This window comes from Thermobia domestica, chromosome 2 (assembly GCF_964235325.1).
Source record: "Thermobia domestica chromosome 2, izTheDome1.hap1.1, whole genome shotgun sequence".
NCBI lineage: Eukaryota > Metazoa > Arthropoda > Insecta > Zygentoma > Lepismatidae > Thermobia > Thermobia domestica.
Window position 1 is genome coordinate 370,747,138 of NC_137455.1, and position 27,119 is coordinate 370,774,256.

Below are 27,119 nucleotides of genomic sequence, written 5' to 3' on the forward strand. Positions count from 1 at the left end.
GAGTTAAGTGATGTTAACCCTTTGAAGACCAATGGATGAAATTTGGTGACACTAGTGAAGTGATCAGTGTTGCAGGGTTCTATTTGTTTTTTCTCTCTCCCTCAAAACAAATGTCCTGCCGAGCGCCAATGTAACTATACGGTTTGGCTCAGTCAATTTTTAAGAAGAAATTTTTAACTTTTTAAATGAACCTCGCTTAATAGTGCTTCCAAGAATTTTTCTCTCAGTCAACAAACGAATGTGCATATATGTTTGTGCGTCTCAATTGCCACGGAGATCGCAGACTTCCTCTCTCCTTCCCATATAAGGAGCTAAAATTCAGCACAATGGACAAACGTCGTCTCAAAACATTCCTGTCTATGGGCTGTCATAGTTATTTTTAGCTTCTGACATCACCTAACTGCGAAGCAAAGCGCACTTTTGCCTAGCAACAAGACGAGACGAAAAGAAAGAGAAATTAGTGTTACAGAGACACCCGAAGAAGCAACCACGAATGGTCTGACGATGGTACTCGGTGCGATAGCAGTTTGTGAACATACATTACTACTGTACTTATAGCAAGATGTTCTCCGTGAAACGCTAACTATAATATTCGTCTACATTAAAGGAGCGATCGCAAAATGAATGAGTTTATTACAAGAACAAATATATTTAAAATCGTTGGTGATTAGTTCACCAGAAAGAAGATGGAGGAGAGCAACCCGCAATCTTCAGGACAGACCCTGAGGAGCCGCCAATGGCAATTCCCCTTCTAGTGTCGAAGTAAGTGAACAGTGCTTGTGAAAGTGAAATAATCAACCATGTGACGAAATATAACAAATAATTCGTGTCTACCGCGACATCCGCGTCTTTCGTATTAAATGGGCTTATAATATTGGTTATTAAAAGTGAAGTGCCACTGTTTATGTATTATATGTTCGTAAAGTTTTAGTGTTGTGAATTAAAAAGTAAAAATCCAAAAATTGAGTATCCTTTGAAAATAATAACAATGATTTAAATTTACATGTGTTAATTTTAAGGAATAACTTAATTCATTTTTCTTTACAGCATGAGTGAGTAGCGCCTATGCAACTTAGTAATACCTACATTAATAAATTGCATTAGCGCTACAGAATACAATTAGAGTTTACTTTGTGCCGGTTTCCCGTAACGTTCTGACCGAACTCTGAACCTGTTGTCCGACGGCTATATGGTCAGTAGTAATGGTCGATGTAACCCGATAGTGAATGCTAAAGAAGACATTCGAGCGGTGGAGAATCGAACCCTAGACCATAGTAAAAGCGTAAGCCCACTTTGGGACCGTAGGACACGAACCACGTACAGTAATAAAAGGGTTTATCCCGAAAGGGAGCGAGTAGAATTGAACTCAATACTCTAGTATATGGTTAATCCCTATGTGAGACGTACCTGGATCGAACCCAGTACTGTTATATATGGAAAACAGACAGGGACAGACGAGAATCGAACCCAGGACTGTACTATATGGTTTTCTCTCACGGGAACGTACCAGGACTCGAACCCTGATACTGTCATAACACATCTAATCTTAACGAGTCACACGACGTTATGGTAAGATGACGGGAGAGTAATATAAATGGTACAGTTCTATGTGGAATGGATTTTCTTTTCTTTTCAATTGTAAAGGCTAACCTGCGATTCAAAAACAAACATGTACCATATGGTTAACTAAAACTATCGTACTATATTTAGACTAGTACAGCACTTTACGTCATGGACATGACGAACAACATGATGTTACTGTTAGGAGACCAAATCTAAGAATCAAAACTTGATCTTATATTCTATAGATTAAGCCAATCACTTTAATATAACAACAGTTCGATACATTCTAATAGCGTTGTTAAGGTAGCGTTGTTTATAATAATAATAATAATAATAATAATAATAATAATAATAATAATAATAATAATAATAATATATTATTATTATTATTATTATTATTATTATTATTATTATTATTATTATTATTATTATTATTATTATTATTATTATTATTATTATTATTATTATTATTATTATTATTATTATTATTATTATTATTATTCAATTTCTTTGATAGTACACGTTACAAGAAGCAATTTATTTAGTAATGTCTTCTGGAGGACCTTATGTGCACTTCCGGAGGCCATACGAACATAGGAATATACGTATTCGCTCTTGTTTACGGTATACACAATATATTTGGGAAATTCCAAGGTCACTAGTTACGTGTTCTATAGTCCCTTTTCTCCTTCATAGGTTTGGTCTCATTCTTATACATCCGATGTAAATACCTTATTGAGCATATAACATAGAAGCACTACGTCAAGTTGATGAAATATTGAAACCTTTAAAGTTCAGTAATGCACTGAAAGGAAGAAAAAAAAAAGTAACGTTTTCAGGGTAATGTAGTTGAGTGTTCGGGCATTAGTGTTCTCTGAACTATAAAATTTTAAAATGTCTGCGCGTATGTTTTTTCAGATAGACAACATATGCTTTGCTACCAGAAGCCGTTTCATGACTCACCTGACATATTTCCATTTTTTTTACCAACCTAAACTGGAATTTTATGTATTGTTTTCTGTACATACTTGTAATGAAAAGTTATCTGATGCCTTTATTATTTACTTACAGGGCTCTAGCTATATCCCTTTCATTTACCTGTGGAAGGTTGGGAGGTATTTTGGGCAACGTAGTTTTTGGTTCCTTGATTGATTTGCACTGCTCTTCAGTTATCGCTATTTTAGCAATTTTATTACTTGGTGAGTTTCAACAGATCATACTTTTTTTTTCTTTTTTTAATATGTAGCGTCCTTAGTGCCAGAAAATGTTGAGCTAACGTAAGTTTGGATTGTTAGGTAATTATTGGGTTGAAAAGCCGAACATTTGCTTACGAAGAATTTTCAACGTAAGCAGTTGGGAAATCTGGGAAAACTAATATCAACGAGAATGGTGGCCAAATATTGGAAAATTGCATTTAATATTTAGAAGTTAAACAAGGTTAACCTGTAATTTGTATGAGAAGGCGAAATTAGGAAGTTATTCGTTTAATAACCTAAGGCTATTTTGCAAGTCATCGTTGAGAATGATTGCGGAAAATGAGATGCAACATCTACTACTAACTAATCGGTTTCCAACATTGGCCCATTCATATTTTTGCTACTGAAGCGTAGGATAATAGCATAGAATATTACAATGTAAACTTGTTAAAATTGAATTTTAGCAGAGCACTTGGAAAGAGATATACAATTAAGATTTCTGGGAAATAATTCCCGCATTTCATCTTTCGTTACTGAACAAATTTTGTTTTCGTGATATCCTTGGGTCTTCCAGCATTCTGTAAGTCTCCAATTTTCATCTGTACAGTTCCACTTTATTGCTTTCCACAAGTTTTTCTTGCACTTATTTGTATATTTTCATTACAAATGTATGGAGTTGAAAGTTTTTAATATTAGGGAAGGCGGTATCCAACTTCAGTAGCAGTTTTACCTGTTGGTATCATGTGAGAGTTGCTTGTTAACTGGTACGAGAAGCTTCTGCGAAAAGTTTCGTATTTCTCTACCTGTAAGTCTATTTTGTTCCTAAAATATTCTTAGTTTCAAAGTTTTTCTATAACTTCTATCGACTTTTTCCTTCGCCAAACTAATGGCCAGCATTAACAAACAAATGAATGTGAGAGTACTAGTTGAAATGTCCGTTCTTCGCATGAGAAGAATAGGTTTATGTTAAAAAAAAAAAAAATAAAACCCCTTTCGACTTTGAATATGCATTTTAATGAATATGTAATGATAAAAATCCACAATATACTCTATTTTCGGCATAAATTTTGAATCCCTCTTTACTCAGGATACACCCTTTATCAAAGTGACATAGTGCGAGGTAGGTACTAAGTTTCAAAATACATTTTAAAAGGTTTAGTCATTTTTCCCTGATGAGATCACAAACAGCAGACAACGTCAATTTTAATGTGGCGAAAGTAATTATAGAAGTTGCGCCTATCTCCCCCTTTTAAGAGCGTAATTTTCAAAAATGTTTGAACACTTCTTCACTTATTTGTAATGAGGAACTTCTGTAATGAGTTTCATCTTTCTAACTTGATGGGCTCGTTAGATACTGTATTTTTGGCGAAAATATTGAGCCCCTCTATTCTCCTTAGGATTACACCGTATAATGAAAATAACATAATAAAAATCCAATTTGAGGTATGTACTAACTACGTTTCAAACTTCCATTTCAAACGGTTGGACCATTTTCCTGTGATTCGATCCCAAACAAGATATGTTTCACTGATACTTCGTTTCCTGCAATTCACCGTCTAAACTGAATTAGCCCAACTTTAAGGAAGCAGTGGAATGAAAATCGTAAATTCAAAAAATCACTGGTATTATATAAACCACATAGAAAAACAAATTACTATCACAAATAGTACACTTTGTTTTAAAATGTACGTACCTGGTAGACTGTTTATATTTCACCTTTGTGTAAAACATCTGAAGAAAACTGCGTATTGACCAACGCTATTCATGGTGATTGTCTTATTTCTAAGGCGATTTTTTTTCTACATTTTATGTTATTTAATTTCCTTGTATGTTAAAATTAATGGCACCGTGAAAAATTAAAATCCTCTGACGTTTATGGTTTCCATAACTTATAAATATGATTTTCGATACAAAGTACTCATTTTTTTGTGGATCACATACTGGAACTGCTTCGAATTCTATGAAGAAATCTACTAAATTTAAAATCAGTACTTCACAGATGCACTGTATCATTTATTGCAAATAAGATTTCATCTTGTGACTTTCTATTGAATTTTAAGTATGTTGACGAATTTTTACATGACTTTCCACAGGAAAATTTTGTATACTTTTTTGTGGAGTTATATTACTTATATTACATATTAATTACTATTTCTACACTATTTTTCGTTCCATGTTTACATTGATTGCATATGCATTATGTTTTTAATTTCTTTGAAAAGTTTCTTAAATGTGAATTCCAGGGTCGTGCTGTTTGATATTGTAATTCTTAAATACTATCACGACACAGTATTAAACATCTATAGATAAATCAATATTTATGAACATATATGACAAATATGCAAATCTAAATTAGATTAATTTTTCTTTACGCTTTCTGTAAACCTCTGTTGTCTTAATTTTCTAGAAATGCGTTATTTTTTTGTGTTAGTTAGAACATAGTATCTTGAGAAATGTTTAGTTCACAGCTGTTAATAGAATAAAGGACCAATAACTGAACCTTGAGGTACGCCATTGTTAACTCTGATAACAAGTAATAATTTTCTTTCTTTTTTTTTTTCTTTCTTTCAGGAAGCGCGGGGCTGAGCCTACGATTTCCAAATACTTCACATAGATCTCTTTCATGATCTGACAATTATATTTTTTAAAGTAAGATATTGCTTTAAATTATATTTACTAATTTATTTTAATAGTAAATAAATATTTTTGATACACATTACTCAACCAAGAGTGTTTTATTTTCTCCGAGTAGGATTCCTGAGAACAGTATATACAATTTATTCTGTTGCACCAATAGAAATTATAGTGTAAGATGTTTCTTAATACCCTATCGGTTTATTATTTTTTTTTCCTATTTCATGCATTTATACGGAATTCAATTCACGAACCAATTAAATCACAAAATAAACAAGAAAAACTACAAGGAAAAGTATTGAAAACATCAGAAACTTTCAGGAGTGTCGAAAGATGGCCAAATAAGAGAAATTACTATAAGACAAAACAAGAAGAAAGTTTTACAGATACATTAAACATATGATATGAGATAAGAAGATATCTATGAGAACTGAAGTGCTACTATACAACACATTTCGTACTAGTGTTGTAAAAAAACGGTTTTTTTCTGTGAAGTTTTTTTTCAATAAAAAACATCGTTCTTTTTCATGTTTTTTTTTCAAAAGTCTGTTTTTTTTTCTGGCAACTATTATTTATTGATTTATGTTGCAGATTATTGAAATAATCAACAGAACTTGAGTCGAAGCCCTCGTAGCTTACAAATCGTTTGTTTCTTTGAACCTATACGAGCAAAATTGTGTGATTATTCCTTTCGGCCCCAGGTTATTTTTGGCGTTTTCCTACATTTCCAGTTAGTGACTTATTGCTCAAAAACTATTCATTCGATTGATATATGAAAATGTTTTTAAGAAAATGGATGTGGCTATTATTTGGTGTAAGTTGTATTACAGTGTTGTCAATGGGTGGGAAATTATTGAGGGAAATGTAGGGGTGAAAATTTAGCAAAAAATCCCTAACCGAATTTCAAAAATTTTTTGTATCTAGCACCAGTGCTGCTATATGGGCTCAAGTCACCTAAACAAATCTTTGGTGTGTTGACAAGGTACAGTGAAATCCTGAAGTCGCTGGCTTCCATTCAAAGAGGGAAAGAAAAAATTCTGTCATACACATGAAATTTTGACACTTTTTACGCCTCAGAAGCAAAAATCAAATATGCCGGGTTACAGCTTCTCTAATTATCCTATTGGAACTTTTTATGGTGCGTTCTATAGGGCAAAGAGGAAGCTTTCAGGTAGTGGTACGTTTGTTTCAATGTAGCCAGTAAGAGGGTAATAATAGAGGAGAAAAGGGAAATTTTCCGAATTTTTCACCTAATAGCGGGAATTAATTGTTTGGCTGGAAACGCTGCCATCAGACAGACGAAAGCTATCTGAAAATAAACCGTAGTGCTCCAAGAATATATCCTACAAGTATCATGGCTTTATATAACAAAGTAAGCATGAAATTTAAAAAAAAATCTCATTCTACCTCAGAAATTCACCATTTTCTTACCATTTACAGAACATGGTTTATTATAAACCTCAACTGTACTTCCCCTAATTATTCTAGTAAAACTTTTTATGGTGCGCTATGTAGGCTAAGGATGAGGCTGTTACACACTGGTACATTTGTTGGAATGTAGCCAACAAGAAGGAAATAATAGAAATAAAAAAGGGAATTTTTCCCAAAATTTGCCCCTAAGATCTGGAATTAAAAATTTTTGTAGCTAGCAACACTACTATCAGACACACACAAACTATCTTAAAATAAGATTTGGTATCCCTCTAATATATCCTACAAGTATTGTGACGATATCTAATAAAGTAAGCATGTCAATTAAAAATATCTCATTCTACTTTTAAAAAATCACAGTTATCTTTTCAATTAGAGAACAAGGTCCGCTGTAAACCTCAACTGTACTTCCCCTAATTATTCTATTGAAACATTCTATAGTACATTGTGTAGAGCAAAGACGAGACTTCCAGATACTGGTACGTTTATTCCGATATAGCCAACAAGAGGGAAATAATAGAGACAAAACATAAATTTTTCCAAAATTTCCCCCTAAAATCTGGAATTAAAATATTCTGTAGCTGGCAACACTGCTACCAAACAGACGCAAACTATCTTAAATCAAACATTGGTAAACCACTAATATATCCTACAAGTATTATGGCTATATTTAAGGAACAAAGCTTCTAATTGCCAAAAATATATTACGGTAAACAGAAAAGTAAGGGAAAACTAGAAAAATCAAGGGCTAGAACCTAAATACGAATCTTACGTGCGCCTCCTAATTACCCCATTGTAACGATCTGTACTTTCGTTTGTTAAGTAAGGACAAATGTTCGATTGGCGTAAGTTGACTTGCACTCGGGCGTATAGGTACGGATTTATAAACAAAAACTTCTAATTTTTTGCTCAAATATAGGAGAATTTTAATTTCCCTAAATGGCAACATTGCGCGCAGGCCCGTCCAATTGATGTCAACAGTTAGGTATCCATCCGAGGTATCTACCTGACAAGTCTTAAGGATGTCTTTCTACAACGAAGGAAGCTACAGGGGAAAAAATGTAAAGGAAATTCGAAATTAGAAAATTCTCGAATTTTTAACTGGGGTGAAATTTGAGAAGGAAATTCGACACCAGAAGAAAAAGAAATTAGTATGATAAACTATAGTCCAACCACATTTTGCAAGAATAATATCCCGATATCTTAATTAGTGTCCACACTGGAGCGGATTAAACAAGTTACACACCTGTGTGTGCCACTTTGGCCACCTGGGCCACCGAGTATACATTTGATTACATTTTTTTTTTTTTTTGACTACTAACTCGTGTTGTTGTTGTTGTTATAGTCTCGACTAATAATAATATCGTTATAAACAATAACTTTATAAGGAAAATTTTCTCTCCTTTTTACATCTTAGTTTCAACACTGTTGGTGAGAAATGTAGGGTGTTTCAAAATAAATTTTGGGGTTTTAAGTCTTCGTAGTAGTTATTACATTTTACGTACAATTATAAGCAATGCATCAAATAAAAGAGCACCTCAAACAGTCTTTGCTACAAATGTTCAATGTGAGATTCATTCGTCACACGGCATACATCTAGTCGATAGGCGAGAAAGGCCCATAAACTTTCCGCCATGTGGCACAAAACACATTCAATTTAGGGGAGTTTCGTTTCAATTGTACCACCTCCTGAGGATTTGGTGACGGTCAGATGCAAACATTATGAGTGTCCACATTAGCTCTTAGGTGAAAAGTCGATTTATCACTGAAGACGACACGATCCAGAAAATCTTCATTGTTATGCAGGAATATTTCACTTGCAAAATTGGCACGTAAATCGTAGTCTGTAGGCTTTAGACCTGTAGCAACTGCAAACAATAAAGACGTAGTTGCAAGCGTCTCCTTAATATTCTTCACACAGACGGTTGCACTATACAGGTTTTGTCTTTATTAAAACACAAAATAATTTCTGCTCTCTAGTCTCCATCTTTGCTACTTGCTCTTTATAACGGCAGACAGAAGAAACAATACATGTACATGCGTGCGTACAATTGATATAATATTTATAATTGTAAGTTAATTGTAATAGATACTACAAAGTTTCAAAACCCTAATATTAATTTTGAAACACCCTGCATTACTTCAAATTGAGTCATCCTATATTCAGGTCCTAGTCAATTTGTCGCCTCGTGCAATGGCATAATTTGCCGCCTACCCCTTTCTCCAGAAAGAACAAATCTTAGAAGTTATGATTTTAAGTATGCTACTCCAGCATGAACAACAAAGGTGAGGGTAAGTGCAGAAAAATGCAATTCCGTTGTGTCTATTTTTTTCTTTAAATGTTAATCTATTATGATAGTGAAAGATAAAACAAACATATCTGCAGAGGAAAGATGGTAATCCTTTTTATAGAATTCACTATCGAGCTTCAATCTCAATGTATCAGTTTGCAATTCCAGTGCAACTAGCTCTTTTATCTTTATTTCTTGATTTTTCTTCTACATCTTCTAACATTTTTTTTAAAAAAAAACTTGTTTCTATCTTCAATGATAAGGAACTTGCTTCTGACAAAAACAAGACTACTTTCATATCAAAACTGTGATAACTTACTAAATGGAACAGATATTCACTAATATTCGAGAATTAAATTCTTGCATTTGACAACAATCAACAATTTGTGCTAGGATTTATTCGACCATTTGCTTTAGCATTGTCCATGTGGCCTTAAACTAATGCAACGTAAACATAATTTATGAATGTTGTATTCAAATAGAAGATCAGCTTAGTAAATGTAACTACCATCATCATGAAGTCTATTTCCAACAAGAAGAATTTAATTTAAATAATATACTTATGGCAGATTTTGCCGGACCATCCAAGCTTGCCGTTCCACGCAAATGCACGTGTTGCATATATACAGTGGCGTATTTAGGGGGCTTCCGGGCTTAAGCCCCCCTCCCCGAAATCTTACTATATCTTGCAGAATGTTCACATTTTCAGGCAAATGCCCCCGAAAGTTAGCAAAGCCTCTCCCGAAACAAAATCGTAAATACGCCACTTCATATATGGCAGAGCCGGCTCTGCATATCATATATATCTAGTCGACAAATTATTTATATATGACATTTAGAAAAATACTATTAGGCAAATTAGTATTAGTTTTTACCTTTAGACAAGTTATTGGAATTTTATACTGTTCGTGAAATTATTTTCGTACTTATTAAAGGCCTGCATTCACGAAAAAACAAAATTCCATTTCTACTTTTATTTCTTAGTTGATATTGATGAAAACTGCTGAAACCCGAATTGTTAATAGGTATGGTATTCATGTAAATTGTAAAATATTTGTAGCGTAACAGTATCTAGCGTTTAATTTATGTTGCATTTTAAGGTGATTACACCTACATAAAAATATTTCATACTTAAATAGACGTAAGATGCATTACAAATGACTATTTGAAAAAAAAAAAAACGAAATTTAGAAAAAAAACAAGAGGCAATGTTTTTTTTCTAAAAAAAAACGTACATTTCTGAAAAAAATACGAACCGTTTTTTTTTCTATTTACAACACTACTTCGTACCCATAATAACCTACGCAGCGAAAACACGAATAATGATGAAGCGAAGATGAAGCAGAAAACAAGCAACGAAGATGAGAAGGCTAAAAAACATTCTCTAGCAGACTACGAAAGATTGAGTAAGAAACAAAATAACTAGAAATACGAGGTGCTACTCAAAATTTGTGATAATTTTAATATTTCGCCCAAACCACTAAAAGTACGATTTTCTGTTGCTAGATATCTCTTGCTTGTTTTTGAACTAGCATCTGTCAAGTGGCATTTTGGTGGATAGACGCGTTTCTTAAATTTCGGTGATTTCGTTACATCGTGTTCTAATGTCTCTGCGGACTTTGAAATACTTAACGTGAAGGAACAAATGATCTGCACTAAGTTATGTTTCAAGCTTAAGAAAACTGTAACTGAAGCACACCGAACACTGAAGGAGTCTTTCTGTGAGCAATCATTAAGTGAAGGGGGGGACGTTTTAGTGATTTAAGTGTTTCGAAGATGACAGAGAGTTTGTGGAAGATGGCAAATATTATGGTTGTTCGTCATTCATACACAACTCGGGGGGAGGGGGAGGAAGAGATCGCAAAAGTGTGTGAGGTGAATTGCAGCGATGTTCTTTCCTTGTCTTAACAACGATCAATGAGACCATCGAGTTCGGGTTTAAAAAATGACCTTTTTACCACAGCTTTTTGCGATTTTTACGTATTCTCTTACTAAAGTAAATATCCAATTCAAAGGGTTTCATTTTAATTCTTCGAAAATATTCAATGGAAATCACAACAATTCTTTAATATATTATATCAGTTTATTTCCAGCACCATTCTTGACGATGGGAAAATCACTTACATAGTAACATATAAGCTGAACGCGACTACCTTGAAGGTGAGAGTGGGAATTAGAAATTAAAGTGAGTCTTCTGATTTTTACAAGAAAATTATCGGAGATTTTGGGTAGTACCTGATACATTTAAGCAGTATAAGAAAAAAGTAGAAAAACCTATGCTACGTTGGTATCGACATGTAGAAAGATTGAAAGAATAACGTTTATATACAAAGTTATCTATATATACTGTATGTATATATAAATGAAAGTCATTGTGTTTGTGACCTCATAGCTCTTGAACCTCCCGACTCATCTCGATCAAATTTTCAACATAGATGAGGTTCGGACCTGGGATAGATTGTCATTTCACTTCGACGGTGCAACTTAGGGGAGAGGAAGGGGGATATATATATATATATATATATATATATATATATATATATATATATATATATATATATATATATATATATTGATCGAAAACGACCAGGAGTCGTTGATTGATACGAGCAGTGACACTTTCGATGCAGTTTAAATCCAAATTCAGCTCTTTTTGTCCAAAATGAAACGTATTCCCCCCGTGCGAAGAACGGGTATTCTGCTAGTTACTTATAAAAATGACAGAGAAATGATCATTAGAAAGATGAAGGAAGAAATGGCACGATGAAGAATAAAGGGTATGGAAAGGAAAGGAATAAAATGAAAAAAGGATTCAGGACGAAGAAGAATTCAAAGAAAAAAGACGATGGAGAAGGCCTCTACACACCCAGATATTGCAAATGATGAAATTAAAAAAAAAAAAAAAGATGAAGAAGAATACGTACTTAGAACAAAGTAACTCGAGTACGAACTTATGAAAAATAAAATACAAAATTATGGTAGGGTTATCTAGAATAAGATATTGAAAAAAAATGTAGTTGTTGCTCGGAACTGTTTCTACGTGGAGAAAGTACTTCTGCTGCAAGGTTTCTGATAGAACATTAGCACTAGTACCATACGAAGAATTTTCTTAAAGAAGAGATTCAAAAATTCAATTTAATTGCCTTTTAGTACAAGCGTGATTTTTGTATTTATATCTTAATATACTAAGTATTTATTTTTCCATATTATCTTGCTCAAGGGAGGATTAAACCCTCCTTGAGTACGCCACTAATTATCACTATTTTCGAGAAAGCTTGTAATCATAAACAAATAAACTTTTAGATAACTAGCTGAACATGTGCTACCTACTCAGCACATCGTTCTGTTATGACCATGAATCTCCTTTCCACTGTGCATGTCTTCTTACTCACACAAGTAAAGGATAGGAGACTCACAAAGGAAGTGAATTGTTATGTATAGATGCTGGAGTGAGTTGGTAGCAAATTTGTAGAAGTAACACGAAATCAAGTGGAAATATTTTTTCTAATAAATCCATACCCGTCCGAGTACGTCTCATTGCGTCTCTTGAGGCCTTTTGAAGTTGCCAGCATACGATAAGTTTTGAAATTCAGATTTAAGCAAAGCTCCTGCAATGTCCGTCAACCCGCCATACATAACTTCTCTACTGGTTGCCTAATGCTGTGGTTTGCCTGCAATAATGTTAATTAATCTTATGGGCTCAAAACGGTCCTTAAAATGTTGAATAGAACAATAAAATTTGAATGAGAACGCGGCAATCTGTACAAAATTTGAAGTCGACCAGCAAAAACGGCACGTTTCTAGCACATGTAGTTTTCGAGATCTCATTGTCGAAACAATTGGGGACAAACATATAAACCTAGTATTTTAATATATAGATTAGTTATTATAATACTATATTCAAGTTACACGGTATTTAGACGTTTCAATTACAGCACTGGGAAAACTCGCAGTTTTAGTGGTTTCATTTTTTATTTTGTTTCCAGGAATCTGGGATAATGTCATAATACTTAATCCGTACAGAGAGGACGATCGGCGTCCTGCTGTAGCGAAATACGAGTATACATCTACTCTGTTTTTAACACACACACAGACAGAAAAACGAAATACAATGAAACCTCTACTAACGGACACCTCTATAAAGCGGACACCTCCCTTAACGCACATATTTTGTAATCCCCAAACACTGTAATAGGAAGAAACATATTGGCAAACCTCTCCAAAGCGGACACTCTCTAGTACGGACACGGGCAGTCATTTCTGTCTTTTATAGGTTTTATTTACCTCCGTATTACGGACATTTTCTCTAGAAATAAGTTGAAAAGTGTAGTAAAAAATAAATTTTTAGTAATTCATACATGTGTCACCAAGGAAGCATTGTGACAACATTTTGCCCCCCCCCCCTTTCAACTGTCTGCTCAGAAACCCAGATCAAGAGTCTCTGTTTAACAAGACTCATATATCTTTGGCTTGCATCCCACTCCTACCCAAGCTGTTTTAGACACAAAAGTGATTGACAGTTGCCCGCCGTTTGGGATGATACGTTATTCTACTGTCCCGTTGGAATCTCTAACCAATCACAAGACAAGTTTAGTATTTTTTTTTCCCCTTAGGTATGTATATTGTCTCAAAAAGGACACTTCAGGACTGCAATTATCCCACAAATTGAAGCGCCATACTGGAAACGTAGGAAGTACTCATAAATGTGAAGTGCAGAGAAGTATAACATGTTATTCCATGTTGTGCCTCGAACATAGAGTATTGGATGACAGAGGATAATGCATGTAATATTCGTAAATACGTGATTCATGCAAAAATATTTTTTTTTCTAATTGTATATTACCTTGCTCATTAATTTACCTAACCAAATATTGAAACCTCTCTAAGGCGGACACCTCTCTATAGCGGACAATTTTTGATTCCCCACGGCTGTCCGCTTTAGAGAGGTTTCACTGTATTTAGTAACTACACAACATAAATTACAATACTGAACGCCAGAAACCGATGTGATCAATTACAGAAACACAAAGATACTTCTGAAATATACAGTAGGACGTCGATAATCCGAACGTCAAAAATGCGAACGCGGTCCCTAAAAGCTTTTTACATTTTGTTTTAATATAACGCTAGCGATAAACAAATAATAGGGTTGTCCGTCGGCGCTGTGTGAAGTGTTTTTACAAAACCTCATTCAAATGTAATTGTTTGTCATACATATTTTTAATTTTATTTTCCCTTAGGCCTATACAAGTTAAGTTTTAAGTGTGAGCTACAAGAATAGTGTAATTTAGTGTACGAGCAGGTTCTTCAGGAAGTTGTAAGTAACCTTATGTACGGCACGGTATTGTAATTACTGTATGTACTGTATAATCACTGTATCTATAAAAGAGCATACCGTGCAGTATATTTAAGTCTAAATGGCATTTTCTTGGTCATTTTCAAAAATACGAACTACTTGTGGTCCCAATTAGTTTCGATTTTCGACTTCCAAATGGAACTGATTGAAGAAAATTGATAAGTAAGTCAATACTAAGACAAAATAACGTCCTTCTTACTTTGTAAGTGCACAGAAAATTAGAAACTAGATAAAGTGTCATGGCAAAATACAAACTTCTGAGCACACTGATAATCAGATGGTAGGCCAACTTTCAATAGTGCAACACACACTAAAATATCCTACACTTTTTGTACGCATAAATTGCAACGACTTTTCATCACTTCATTTATATATATATATACGTGCAACAGGAGTGCAAATTGTGTGCAAAATGTGTAGAAACTTCCAAAAGTGCAAGTCGTGCACATTTTCACACGTTTTTTTACATACTTCGCATTTCTCCTGTTGCACACATATATACATGTAAAAGAAGTAATTAAAAATCGTTGTAGATTATTATTATTATTAAGTATTCTGCCTTTCGGCAGGTCCTGGGACTAATGAGGAATTTTTTTTTTTTTTTTTTTTTTCAGTTTTAGGTTTTTGCCTGGAAATGTTTCTTCCACGTTTCTCCATCTTCAGTTTCCTCTTTTAACTACCAATATTTTCTCCTATTTTTCAAATCATCGATCAGTTGTGTTCTTCTTCCTATTCCTCGCTTACCTTCCATCTTCTCTTCTATGGCGGTGTGAAGAAGACAATTTTCAGATTACAGCTAGAAAAAGTGAACTTTTTTTTACAGTGCAGTATAACATTTCAATAAACATATATATTGTGGATATGTTTTATGGGTGCCTAATTAACGATATACAGTTAGGGGAATAATATGAATAAACTGTGACTGATGAGCAGGCCTACTTCATTACAAGAAAATATGATATCAGGGGCGTCATTTCAGACTTTGCTTTGGGGGGGGCAAGAGCACCACAGACGGAAAACTTTCACGTTTTGTACTAGTACATTAGTACTACAATCGACTAAAGTATATGTATTTCTCAAACTCTGGGGGGGGGAATTGCCCCCTCCTGCCCTCCCTAAATGACGCCCCTGATTGATATGTGATATTCGAGTTCCTTCAGATCAGTTTTCGTATCTTAGAGATCCGTTGATTATAGAGTTTAGATAGAACAACTAGCCTTAATAAAACATATATCGAATTTAGAGTTACTGGTAAAAATGTTGATTCACCTCCAGATCATGTGTTCTCATTTTATTACTTCTAGTGTAATGCTTCTCTATATTCTGTTTTTTTTTTAATTTTGCATAACATTATTATCATTATTATTATTATTATTATTATTATTATTATTATTATTATTATTATTATTATTATTATTATTATTATTATTATTATTATTATTATATAATTAGTTGAGCAGAATAATAATAAGCAGGCTTTTTTCCCTAACGCAGTATGGCATTTTAGTCAGTTATATTATAAAATGTCCATATAGCTGTCAAGTAAGTATTTGTTCTTGCATCTACATAAAGCGATTCAAAACGTGCAATATTGCGTTTATAAAGTTAATAAAGTAACTGTCCACATGAAAGGATATAACAATGCTACTATTATCGACCTACAGTTCCAAACATTTGCGATGATTAGGGAAAATCGGAATAATAATAATAATAATAATAATAATAATAATAATAATAATAATAATAATAATAATAATAATAATAATAATAATGATGATGATGATGCTACTACTACTACTACTACTACTACTACTACTACTACTAATAATAATAATAATAATAATAATAATAATAATAATAATAATAATAGAATAGTCTGTAAGAAGAAGGGAATGAAGACCAAAAATGGCTAAATAACTTTTTGTATCTACATTATCTTCTAATGTTACTATGTAGGTTTTCTGAATCAGCAGAACAGGAATAGAATAGATTTCTTTCCACTGTTATTATAAAAGGTACATCAACAGTTAGGGGAGGAAACAGATTGAGAAATCGAATTAGAGATATCACGTAGTAATTTTGACCTTATTACTCACATATTCACGTACATATAAAGTAATAATAATAATAATAACTAATTTTTTGTTCTATTTTTATCAAAGTAATATAAACTGCTTTATCTTTTTGCGTGAAACTTTCATTATAACCAAGGAACATGGTAAACAATTTATGTATCTTTGCTCATTAGAGGTTCATAATTCATTCTTGTTGTATTGTCCGAATGTAAATTAATGTTTCCCATATGGAGTACTTAAAGAAGTACGACAAATTATATTATAGGATGCCATTTTATAGGAATGTTATAACAGTTACCGTGGACATCGCTGGGACGTTGAACAATGTGTTTTCTGTGTTCGTACTTATTAAGAAACGAAGTCAGTCATTAAAGTGCAGTGATCGTTCAGACATTTGATTGTTACCTGACATTATACTGAAGGTTCATTGTAACTGTTGCAGTGTTCTTTTGAAATGGCATCCTATCCCCCAGCCGCAACCTCCAAGCTATCGCGTCTGCGCAATATTCAACTTTGAAATGTGTCAGTGAGCTGCACCCTGTATAATACGATTTAAGAACAATAAGTGTCCGAAAAAGTCCCATGCTACAATCAACATCACAATATTTGTTCAATGTGTTCTCCGTCGAGTTACACGAATTTCTGTATGTCTATATGTGCATCCCAAATATCTTCGTCAATGTGCAGCCTTCCTGACTGCGACAATACCTAGATGTAATGGTTTGGGTTCCATTTTATACAGTAGGTTTTGTCTGAGCGGGACATAGAATAGAATCCGTACTTTTCAACTTCTCCTGCAATTGTCCACGCTGGTCTGGGGTACCGGTTATCGTTCAGATTAGCGTTGATTTGTAAGGGGTGTCTCCTGGTTCGTATTTAGTAATCTTCAAAATAATTCAAACGTTTTAACACTTTCTTAGCTGGTTTTTAATACTTAACCATAAGAAGCGTACATAATCAACTTTCTGCATATACAACAAGATGTCTACACCTTTATATACACACTTATTTACTCGACAAGATGTCTACGTACATGTACATTTATTTACGACGTTGCTATAGTAACAACTCTCTTTTTAGTTAACGATTACAAAATAGTGTCTCGAAATCTCTATGTGTCTTTCTTTTCTGTATACATAATACTGCTCAAATAATTCGCCTCTGATCCCTTTTTATAAATTGGCACAGATTGCTAATATTATATACAACGTTATCGTTGTAGATTGAACTCAATGGCAACATCTTAGTATGAGTAACAATTCTACACAGTTACATTCACACCGTTCTGCGACAGTATTATTTACGATATATAATATGACGATACCATTTGCTTGCGGTGCAGGACTTCTTGGACACTATGTATTTACTCAATTCCCAAATACCTGATATAGAGTATCTCCTCGTGTCTGAGTGGATAAGGTATGTGCTTTCTACGAACGTGCTCTTGGGTTCAATTCCCACTCAGTTTACTTACCTCGGATACAAATCTAAGTAGTAGGATCCTTTTATAATTGTGGGTTCTGTCTGATATAGCCTTGGTGCTGAAAAAAAACGTTAAACTCAAATCAATACACTTCAGTCTGTTTTTAGAGAAGAGTTTTCGTACAAAAATAGATATTAATGTTCACATTTTTATATTCTTTTTAACTTTTCCATTTTTTTAAATAATTTAAATCATGTGCTGTAAAATAGAATTGCACTAGAAGTTTTGAATATAAACGTCAAAGAAAATCCGACAATCTTGTAGAGAGCTGAATTTTGATTCAGTTTTCCTTATAATACAAGTTACAAGTACCTATATATTTGATAATGCCTTATGTATTAGAGTAAATAGGAGGAACCGCAGAAAGTATTTTGTTGAGAGTAGTTATCATCTTAAAAACCAGCTTCTATGATCATACAAGTAAGTTAAACATGGTACAAGTGACGACTGTGTATTCTACTTCCGTCTCGCATTGGTACATGGTTATGTCAGATATGATTCTTTTAACAGGTTCATTTGTCAGTTAACAAGCTGTAAGTTTATTAGAAAGTAATAAACTTGGCCCTAGCAACAACAAAAATGTAGGCACATTAGTAGGTCTGTCTTCCATATTTGCTGAAATGTATAGCCTTGTTTTAAAAATAATCTGGCCATTTATCTCCATATCCTTATTCATAAGCAGTAACAAGCCAAACGAAGGTGAATCTTAGCTTCCAAAAAATCAATAACCCTATCTCAAGTATATGAGAAATCATATTTCTGCAAACTATTTTGGTGCTAGGTTAACATCGTCTTCAGTGTAAAGACTGATAAACTACGCTGCCCTCTCTTCGAACTGAAGATGATAGTACCTAATCGTCGAAACCACTTGCCGAAATACTCTTTCTTGGATGCTTGAACGTTATTGATCTTTTGAACTAGCGACGTGTATCTCGGCTAAAGCAAAGGTGTACAATCGTTAACTTTCAAAGATCATTATTTCAAGCCCAAATACTAAGTTGCACATATATCATTGTGAAATTATAACCTTTTAAAAAGAGATGGGTGTCTATACTTTTTGAACAACACTAGAAATAGTTCATATTAGCTTTGGTATCTTCAATAACTAAAACTAGAAATGCAAACCACTGAACAAAGCAATGTTTATTAATAACTATATAACAGTTTCGCCAACTAACTGAACATATTGGCTTCGTCAAACTGTCTGATGAAGCCGATATGTTCAGTTACTGGGTGAAACTGTGTCTGATAAAGCCGATATGTTCAGTTACTAGGTGAAACTGTGTCTGATGAAGCCGATATGTTCAGTTACTAGGTGAAACTGTGTCTGATGAAGCCAATATGTTCAGTTACTAGGTGAAACTGTGTCTGATGAAGCCAATATGTTCAGTTACTAGGTGAAACTGTGTCTGATGAAGCCGATATGTTCAGTTACTAGGTGAAACTGTGTCTGATGAAGCCGATATGTTCAGTTACTAGGTGAAACTGTTGCTAATGAAGTCGATATGTTCAGTTAGTTAGGGAAACCAGTAGGATTCCAGAGAATATATAGACTTCTTTGAAGGAAGTAAAGTGTCTCACTTCTGATTTCACTTCCCGAACAATCTTTGCTCTTTCACAATTTCTGTTCATTAAAGCCTTAGTCTGAGGGCAGGGTTTCTCAATCTGGGGATCGCTACCCCTAGGGGATCACGAGAGGCTTTCATAGGGGTCGCAAAGATAAGTGGAAAACATAAATACAATTAGAATCAAATACAGAAAAATATTTTTAAATATTATTATGAATTTTGTTCTGATAGGCATATTTTTATTTTTATACATACTGTTAAGAACAAAAAAGGTCATCTAACAATTAAACACTTTCAACAGGTGCAGAGTTGTTTAAAAATCAATTTAAATGAAAGAGGTACGATATTAAACTAATGAGAACTGATATTAAAATACCAGAAAAATACAAATGGAACAAAACCTGCAGATTGAAATACAATTAAAATTGAAAACACTAATCCGCAGTAGCTGTATTGCGTTTGTTGATAAATCAACAATGGACAAATTATTCTGTCGGCAATAAAAGGGATTGCTTTTGTTTAGGATCCTTTGTTGTTCTTTGCAGAATTAAACACGTATGTGTGTGTGAGCAAATAGTTTTTTTTTTTCAGCAAGTTGCCCACAATGAAAGTATATAGGGCTATTTGGTGTGAGGTTTTATTTGTTTTCTAAATTTTAAATGTAAACAAGTTGTTTTCGACAATTTTTGGTGATACTGAACATATACACAACAATGTACCAAATTCACAACAATATGAGGTAACTCAAAGGAGTGTCCTCTCAAAAATTAAAACACTCGATAACTTTCTTAATCAACTGTCCAAGTTATTTAAACAACAATTAGAAAACACTTTATTTTTTTAATCATATGACTCAAAATTAAGGGAATTATGAAATTTTAAAAGTTTCAAACGTCCTTCAGTTTGAAACAGTATGACGGATCGGATTCGATATTTGTAATATGAATGAACTGACCAAATTTAGTTTTAATCCATTCGCTTTAGAGGAAGTTACTGTATCCACTATATACAAGAAATGGATTCTACTATTATAGAAGTAGATGAATATCATGAGATCTCCGCAATAGGTATATTAAAAATCCCACACACAGTTATTACAAACCAGAAATTATAAGAGGGTCGGTGGCACGAGGATGTGATAAAATGGGGGTCGTGATAGGAATTAGGTTGAGCACCACTGGTCTGAAGATAAACATCGTAGTAAAAACATTAGATGAAATCATGGATATTAAACATTGAACAAACTCAAGAAGAAAGAACAGTGCAAAAGTACTTTGTACTATTACGTAGCTGGATCTACAACTCTATATAGTATAACAAAACACATTTTCTTCTTTTAGTAAAGTTTTATTTCCTCTCAAAGTTTAAACACTCGAAACCAAACACAAATTGTTGTCAAAAATCAATTGCTGAACAGGATTTTCCTTATTTATCGTAGTCTTCGCCCAGATGTTTCAGGAAGAAAAAGGCAGAACAACCCAGCAACTAAAACGAAATATACGATTTATTGTAATTGTATTCTTGTATTAGACAGCAGTAACTTCAGAAGAAGTTTAATTTATAATTTTGACTCGAGATTCTAGATTAAGTGAAGGTCACATTTTCGACTCCATACGACAAGTAACCAGTGTTCATAGGCTTCCTTAAGAAAATTTCCCTCAAATCACTCAAAAATTTCCCTTTTCTTATAAAATTTTCCCCTAGCTTGTTGAATGTTCAATTCCTATAACAAATTATTTGATAAAATTAATTTAGCTATATTAAAGGAAGTGCTAACCACATTTGTTTCATCCATTTGCTTTTTTATTCTATCTTTTTTTACTTTCTCCTTCACTTTTTGGTAAAAAAATACCCATAAATACACCCAATCAACAATTGGTACAAATTATGCTACTTTGAACAGATACACATATACACAGAAACTATTGGTGTTGTATTGATTTATTTCTGAAAAACAAAGAAAAATTAAACGTTTATATGGGTCAATCAGTGAGCGCGAGAATTTCCCTGGATTTTCAACGTTTTATCGAAAAAATTCCTTTTCCCTTTTCACTAAATTTATTTACGAAATTTCCATAGATTAGGGAAATTTCCAAGGATGTTATAAAATAGAAGATCTGCCGATATGTATCTTTATCCTATTAAATTAATGAAGCCAAAAAACAACCGAACATCGGCAAGTCTGATTGGCTACTCTCATTTTTGCCATCGTCTGATTGGCTACTTTTGTTTCCGCCATGATTGTTGGCTCAAAATATTGCAATCTTATTGGGCGGAGTGGGCAGAGTAGGGGTGGTGAAACTGTGACGTATGGCTTCAAGATTTTGTTGTAAGGGCAGATCCTCTATTTTATAAGATCCTTGGAAATTTCTCTCAAACTACAAACACTGCAAGTAACAATTTAATTCCTGCCATGTGTGCACCGTTGCACTATAGTGGTAAGTCATGGTAAAGTCATATAGCCATTTGTATTCAAGCATGGTCTGAAATACTGTGCACTCGATTGGATGCAGGTCAGTTGACTCGCCTTAATAAAGAAGCTTAAGAAGTTACACGTGTGTGTGTTGTGTTATTCGCGGAAGCTGGTTGACATGGTCTGCTTTAAGTGTTTGTATTCCTATCTTACATATTCATTACCAAATCTAACGAACTACCGTATTCTCGTAATGTTCAAACTAACAATGTATATACAGGGTGGAACATTCATCTCGTTCCGTCCTTGTAACTTTTAAACTAATAAACAAATGACGCTGAAGTGTTGTACCATCCAAATATCGAAAGAGAGATATTGTTCAACATGCTGTGTGGTATCACAAGATTAATAGTGTTGCCAACCCAGCATAAAGTTGTATTTTTTCAAATAACATTACATCGGGCTATTAGATATTTCAAATTTACATGTAAAACGAAAACACACATGATATCACACGTACCATACAGTGTTGCAGACTAATAACATTGCAGCATCACAAACATCCAAATTTTGAAAGGGTCTACAGCAGTATTAGCGTAAATGAAACAGACGGGACAATACATATCCAAAGTACTTTAGTGCCTAGTACTATGATCATATGACAGATATCGAATAAATACAAACAACATTACAAGGGATTAAAAATTTTACTTTTTTTCTACAGCCTTTATTTAAAAATAACATGAAGTGCGAACGTGACATAAAAGCAAGGATAGGAATGGCGAAAGAAGTTTTTTGGAGGAAGAAAAGTCTGTTTTGTAGGATCTTGAATAAAGAGTCGAGAAAAAGACTCATAAATTGCTTCGTATGGAGTGTTGTACTGTATAGGGCGGAAACGTGGACATTACGTAAAGGTGATGAAAATCGACTGGAAGCATTCGAAATGTGAGTGTGGAGAAGAATGGAAAGAATTAGTTGGGTCGAGCGGAAAACGAATGAGAGAGTGCTAGAAATGGTGGGTGAGAAAAGAACACTTTTAGATATTATTAGAAAGAGGAAGAGAAGCTGGTTGGGACATTGCCTAAGAAGAGATTGTATCATGAGGGATGTCCTAGAGGATATGGTGGCGGGAAAGAGAAGGAGGGGGCGAAGGAGATTACAATTAATGGATGATATAAAAACAGAAAGATCATACGTGAAGACGAAGAAGTTAGCGGAGGACCGTGGAGCATGGGAGCTTCTCAGCTGCGGCAAGTGACCTGCCAATAAAGGCAGAATACCTATGATGATTATTATTATTATTAAAAAAAAAAAAAAAAAAACAAACAAAAAAAAACCTTAAGATATCTCATCCAGTTGCATAAATGGTTTTCAATAGATTGAAAAGATCGCAATGTCGTTTACAGCAATTTGATGTCTCAAACCGTTCTGAAGATATGGTAAAAACTGATAGAGTTTGCAAGATTGCTTAAAATTATGTAATTCCGAGAACTTATTGTAATCACACCTACTGAAAAGTATTTGCTATAATATTACACATGGAAAGTTAATCAAAAATAGTTTTAACAAGTTTACATAAATATGCCATTTTCAGCAATATATATCAAATTTTACCTTTGTTTTTTATATCTCACGAATGATTTGAGATATAAAATTGCTGTAAACGACATTATAGTCTTTGGGGCCGATTAAATATTGACTTATGTGATCGCAATGCATCTGTGCGATCAATTTCCGACATACAGTGTTTAATGTTTTTTTTTTTTTTTTCCGAATGACGCCAGTCTTAAAATTTTGGGATTTTGAAGCTAAATTTATTATATTGAAAGTTTTGAATCCGAATTTTAGAACAAAATTTCTGAATAAACATGCTATCTGTTTTGTGATACTTGTTTGCAGAGAGCAAGTAAATAACTAAAACTGATGCATTGTGCAATGAAGAACTTCAAACATGTTCCAGAGATCGTGCACATTATGAATATCGGGGCCACTTCATGAAAATATTTTACGTTATTTTTCTTGATTTAAATAAAATTCAATAAATTTTAGACTGTTAGTTTTATGGTGCATGTCCAAATAACTGTCCACAGTTTGATAACATGCAAACAAATGGATATGCCAACACCTAGTAAACGAAGAGAAAAATTTTGCGAGACACTCTAGTCGCAAAGGTTCGGAAGAACGATATTCAATCGGCCTCATTGTTTGTCATAAATTGATAGCAAAGATGCGTTGCCATCACATAAGTCAATATTTAATCGGCCCCTTTTTCGAACTAGAAATTATATAGGTAATTTGATGTGATATTTAACTAAACACTTTTTCGGAATAAAGTTAATTGAAAAATGTCAAATTTTCAATTCGTTGTAACTTGTTTCTAATTTCCCAAATAAGTCATATGACAAACGTAATATTCCACAGTAAGGTATTTTTGATATGCATTACCCTGTCAGTCTCAGTTGCTTTATTACTATTGTAGAACCCAAAGAAAATTGGTTGTTTTTTTGATGTTTGTGATACTGCAGCGTCTTTAGCTTGCAACACTGTATGACAAGGGGGTTTGAAGTATGTTATAATCTGACGTACTGCATTTTTTTTAAAAAAAAATATAACTATGTTGGGCTAGCAACACGTTGTAGTATCACAGAGTGTGATAACCTTGTAGTATCACAGAATGTGCCAAATAATGTCTCTCTGCCGATATTTGCATGGTACAAAATTTCGACGTTTTTCGTCCATTAGTTTAAAAGTTAAGATAAATGATCCACCCTGTATTCGTCGTCGCTCTGGCAAGAATCACTAGAAGTTCAAAATATTAGTTTTAAGATATAGCTGGTTCAAAGTTAGAAAACTTGCTAAAATCAGTTTGGCAGTATTAATTAATTCCAATATATTATGTTTTATTTCTTTCTAGTCTTATGTTATGTTCTTATTCCTACACATAATATCACTGTTTTTACGCTCATCAGCTTTCTGTATGAAGTACAAAAACTCAGATTTAGGAAGTTAGTGACTTATGCCAGAATGACGATGATGATGATGATGATGATGATTATTATTATTATTATTATTATTATTATTATTATTATTATTATTATTATTATTATTATTATTATAAGTACTCTGCCTTTCGACAGGTCCTGGGACTAATGACTCTTTTCTTTCTTTATCCTTGATTTTAATTTTGGGCCTAGAAAATGTTTCCTTCATGTTTCTCGATCTTCAGTTTCCTCTTTTAATTCCCAATATTTTCTTCTATTTTTCAAATCGTCGATGACTTATGTTCTTCTTATTCTTATTCCTCTCTTTCCTTCTATGGCGGTATGAAGAAGACAATTTCTTCGCATGATGTGTCCAATCCAATTAGCCTTTCTACAAAGGATGGTGGCTAGAAGCGTCCCCTTCTCTCCTGTCCGTTTTAAAATATCTTCTTTTGTTACTCGTTCTGTCCATTTTGTCTTCTCCATCTTCCTCAAACACCACATTTGGAAGCTCTCTTAATATTTGTTCTCTAACTTCCGTAATGTCCAAGTCTCTGAACCATAAAGTCCAATACTCCATATATAGCACTTGACCAATTTCTTCCTTAGTCCAGTATTAAGGCTACTAGCTAAGAGTGACCTTTTCTTGTTGAATGCTTCTTTGGCTATGGCAATTCTCGACCTGATCTCTTTGTGCAGTACGCATCTTTCGTCAAAATACTTCCCAGATATTTGAAATAGGTCTAATCGATCTCTTCAAGTACTTTTTGTTCTACTTTGACCCTTTCCACGGGATATTTTCATAACTTTCGCTTTTACAGTGTTGACTTCCATTCCATTGTAGTTCCCAGTGTCAGCTTTTTTGTCAATCATGTCCTGCAGTCTTTCTTCGGTTCTAGCTATAAAAACCGTATCATCTGTATACTCGATCTTGTTAATGATTTGCTCCTCCAATCTTGAAATCTCCAATTCCCGTTAATACCTCCTTCATTAAACATTTACTGTAAATGTTGAATAATTGGGGTGACATACTACATGCTTAATGACTATAATACACTGTACTTATACAACATCTTCAAGCTTCTAATTTCTGAACATAGTTTGGGAAGTAATCGGTGAATATATACAAAGGTCGTTATGTAAAAGAAAACAAAAACTAGTGTATGCTAGTGACTATCGAAGTTGGTAGGTTCTGGACTCAGAAACCCTGTGGTCGGTTACCCTCTTTGATAGTTTTCCTGATTTTGCATCACTTTCACTAAGAAAATGTGCTGGGGTTGTATCTTTAAGTATTTCCATTATTTTATGCTAATGAGTGCTGTTAATTCATGCATAAATTAGCTTTATGGGGGCAATAAGTAGGTGTATAAAAGATAATGCGAAATAAGTACGTCATTCAACTAACGTAAACAAATATGCAGGAGTAAACGACTATTGAGAGACGATTAGCCTACATAATCCTTCCAACTTTGGGGCAGTGGCGGATCTAGAAGACAAAAACTGGGGGAGCCTGCCAGAACTAAACTATGATAAGTATATCATGAAACTTCCAAAAATATATAAATAATAGCTTAAATTATTTTTGTCACTGAAAAAACTTGGGTCGGGGGATAGGAACCCGTCCCCCTGCTAGATCCGCCTCTGTTTTGGCGCTGCAAAGATTTAATAAGATACCTAACAATGACCTCATAAAATGCGAAATCGCTGGGATTTTCGACGTCTATAGAGCTTGACCTAGATCTACCAATTTCACCACCCAATAGAATGCAAAGGTGTGTCCCGGTTGTCAAATTTTGCCAGTATCGTCTCTCGCGCTATACGAAAAACACCTCTTGAAGATACAGTATTGTCACATTTCCGCTAAGTTTCGTTTGGTTGTAATTGCTGTTTTCGTTGTTTTTATATTTTTACTATTATTATTGTTATGTTTAATTCGAACAATTTGTTAGTTCTTTAAATGTTGTTGTTTTCTCTCTTGTGTGCCATATCTTCTAAATTTGGCAACATTGTTGGTACATTTCTGCTGTTTCCAGTGGCGTATTTACGATTTTGTTTCGGGAGGGGCTTTGCTAACTTTTGGGGAGACTTTACCTGGAAATGTGAAAATTCTGCAAGATATTTCATTTAC

The 27,119-nt window shown here is 33.7% G+C and overlaps 2 protein-coding genes across 4 annotated transcripts in view; one reads left to right on the forward strand and one right to left on the reverse strand.

Annotated features, from left to right (window-relative positions):
• LOC145678840 (synaptic vesicle glycoprotein 2B-like) overlaps positions 1-5,483 on the forward strand; it is a 138,284-nt gene extending 132,801 nt beyond the window's left edge. For both annotated transcript variants that reach the window (XM_081749399.1, XM_081749398.1), the window contains exons 10-11: positions 2,635-2,762; positions 5,331-5,483. In XM_081749399.1, the coding sequence (XP_081605525.1) occupies positions 2,635-2,762; positions 5,331-5,386 (184 nt within the window). In that variant the 3' untranslated portion in view covers positions 5,387-5,483. The remainder of the gene's footprint in view (positions 1-2,634; positions 2,763-5,330) is intronic.
• Positions 5,484-20,936: 15,453 nt separating this feature from the next.
• The window catches only part of LOC145679900 (synaptic vesicle glycoprotein 2B-like), a 60,423-nt gene continuing 54,240 nt past the window's right edge, over positions 20,937-27,119 (reverse strand). For both annotated transcript variants that reach the window (XM_081750412.1, XM_081750411.1), the window contains exon 12: positions 20,937-21,082. In XM_081750412.1, coding sequence (XP_081606538.1) covers positions 21,023-21,082 — 60 coding nt within the window. In that variant the 3' untranslated portion in view covers positions 20,937-21,022. The remainder of the gene's footprint in view (positions 21,083-27,119) is intronic.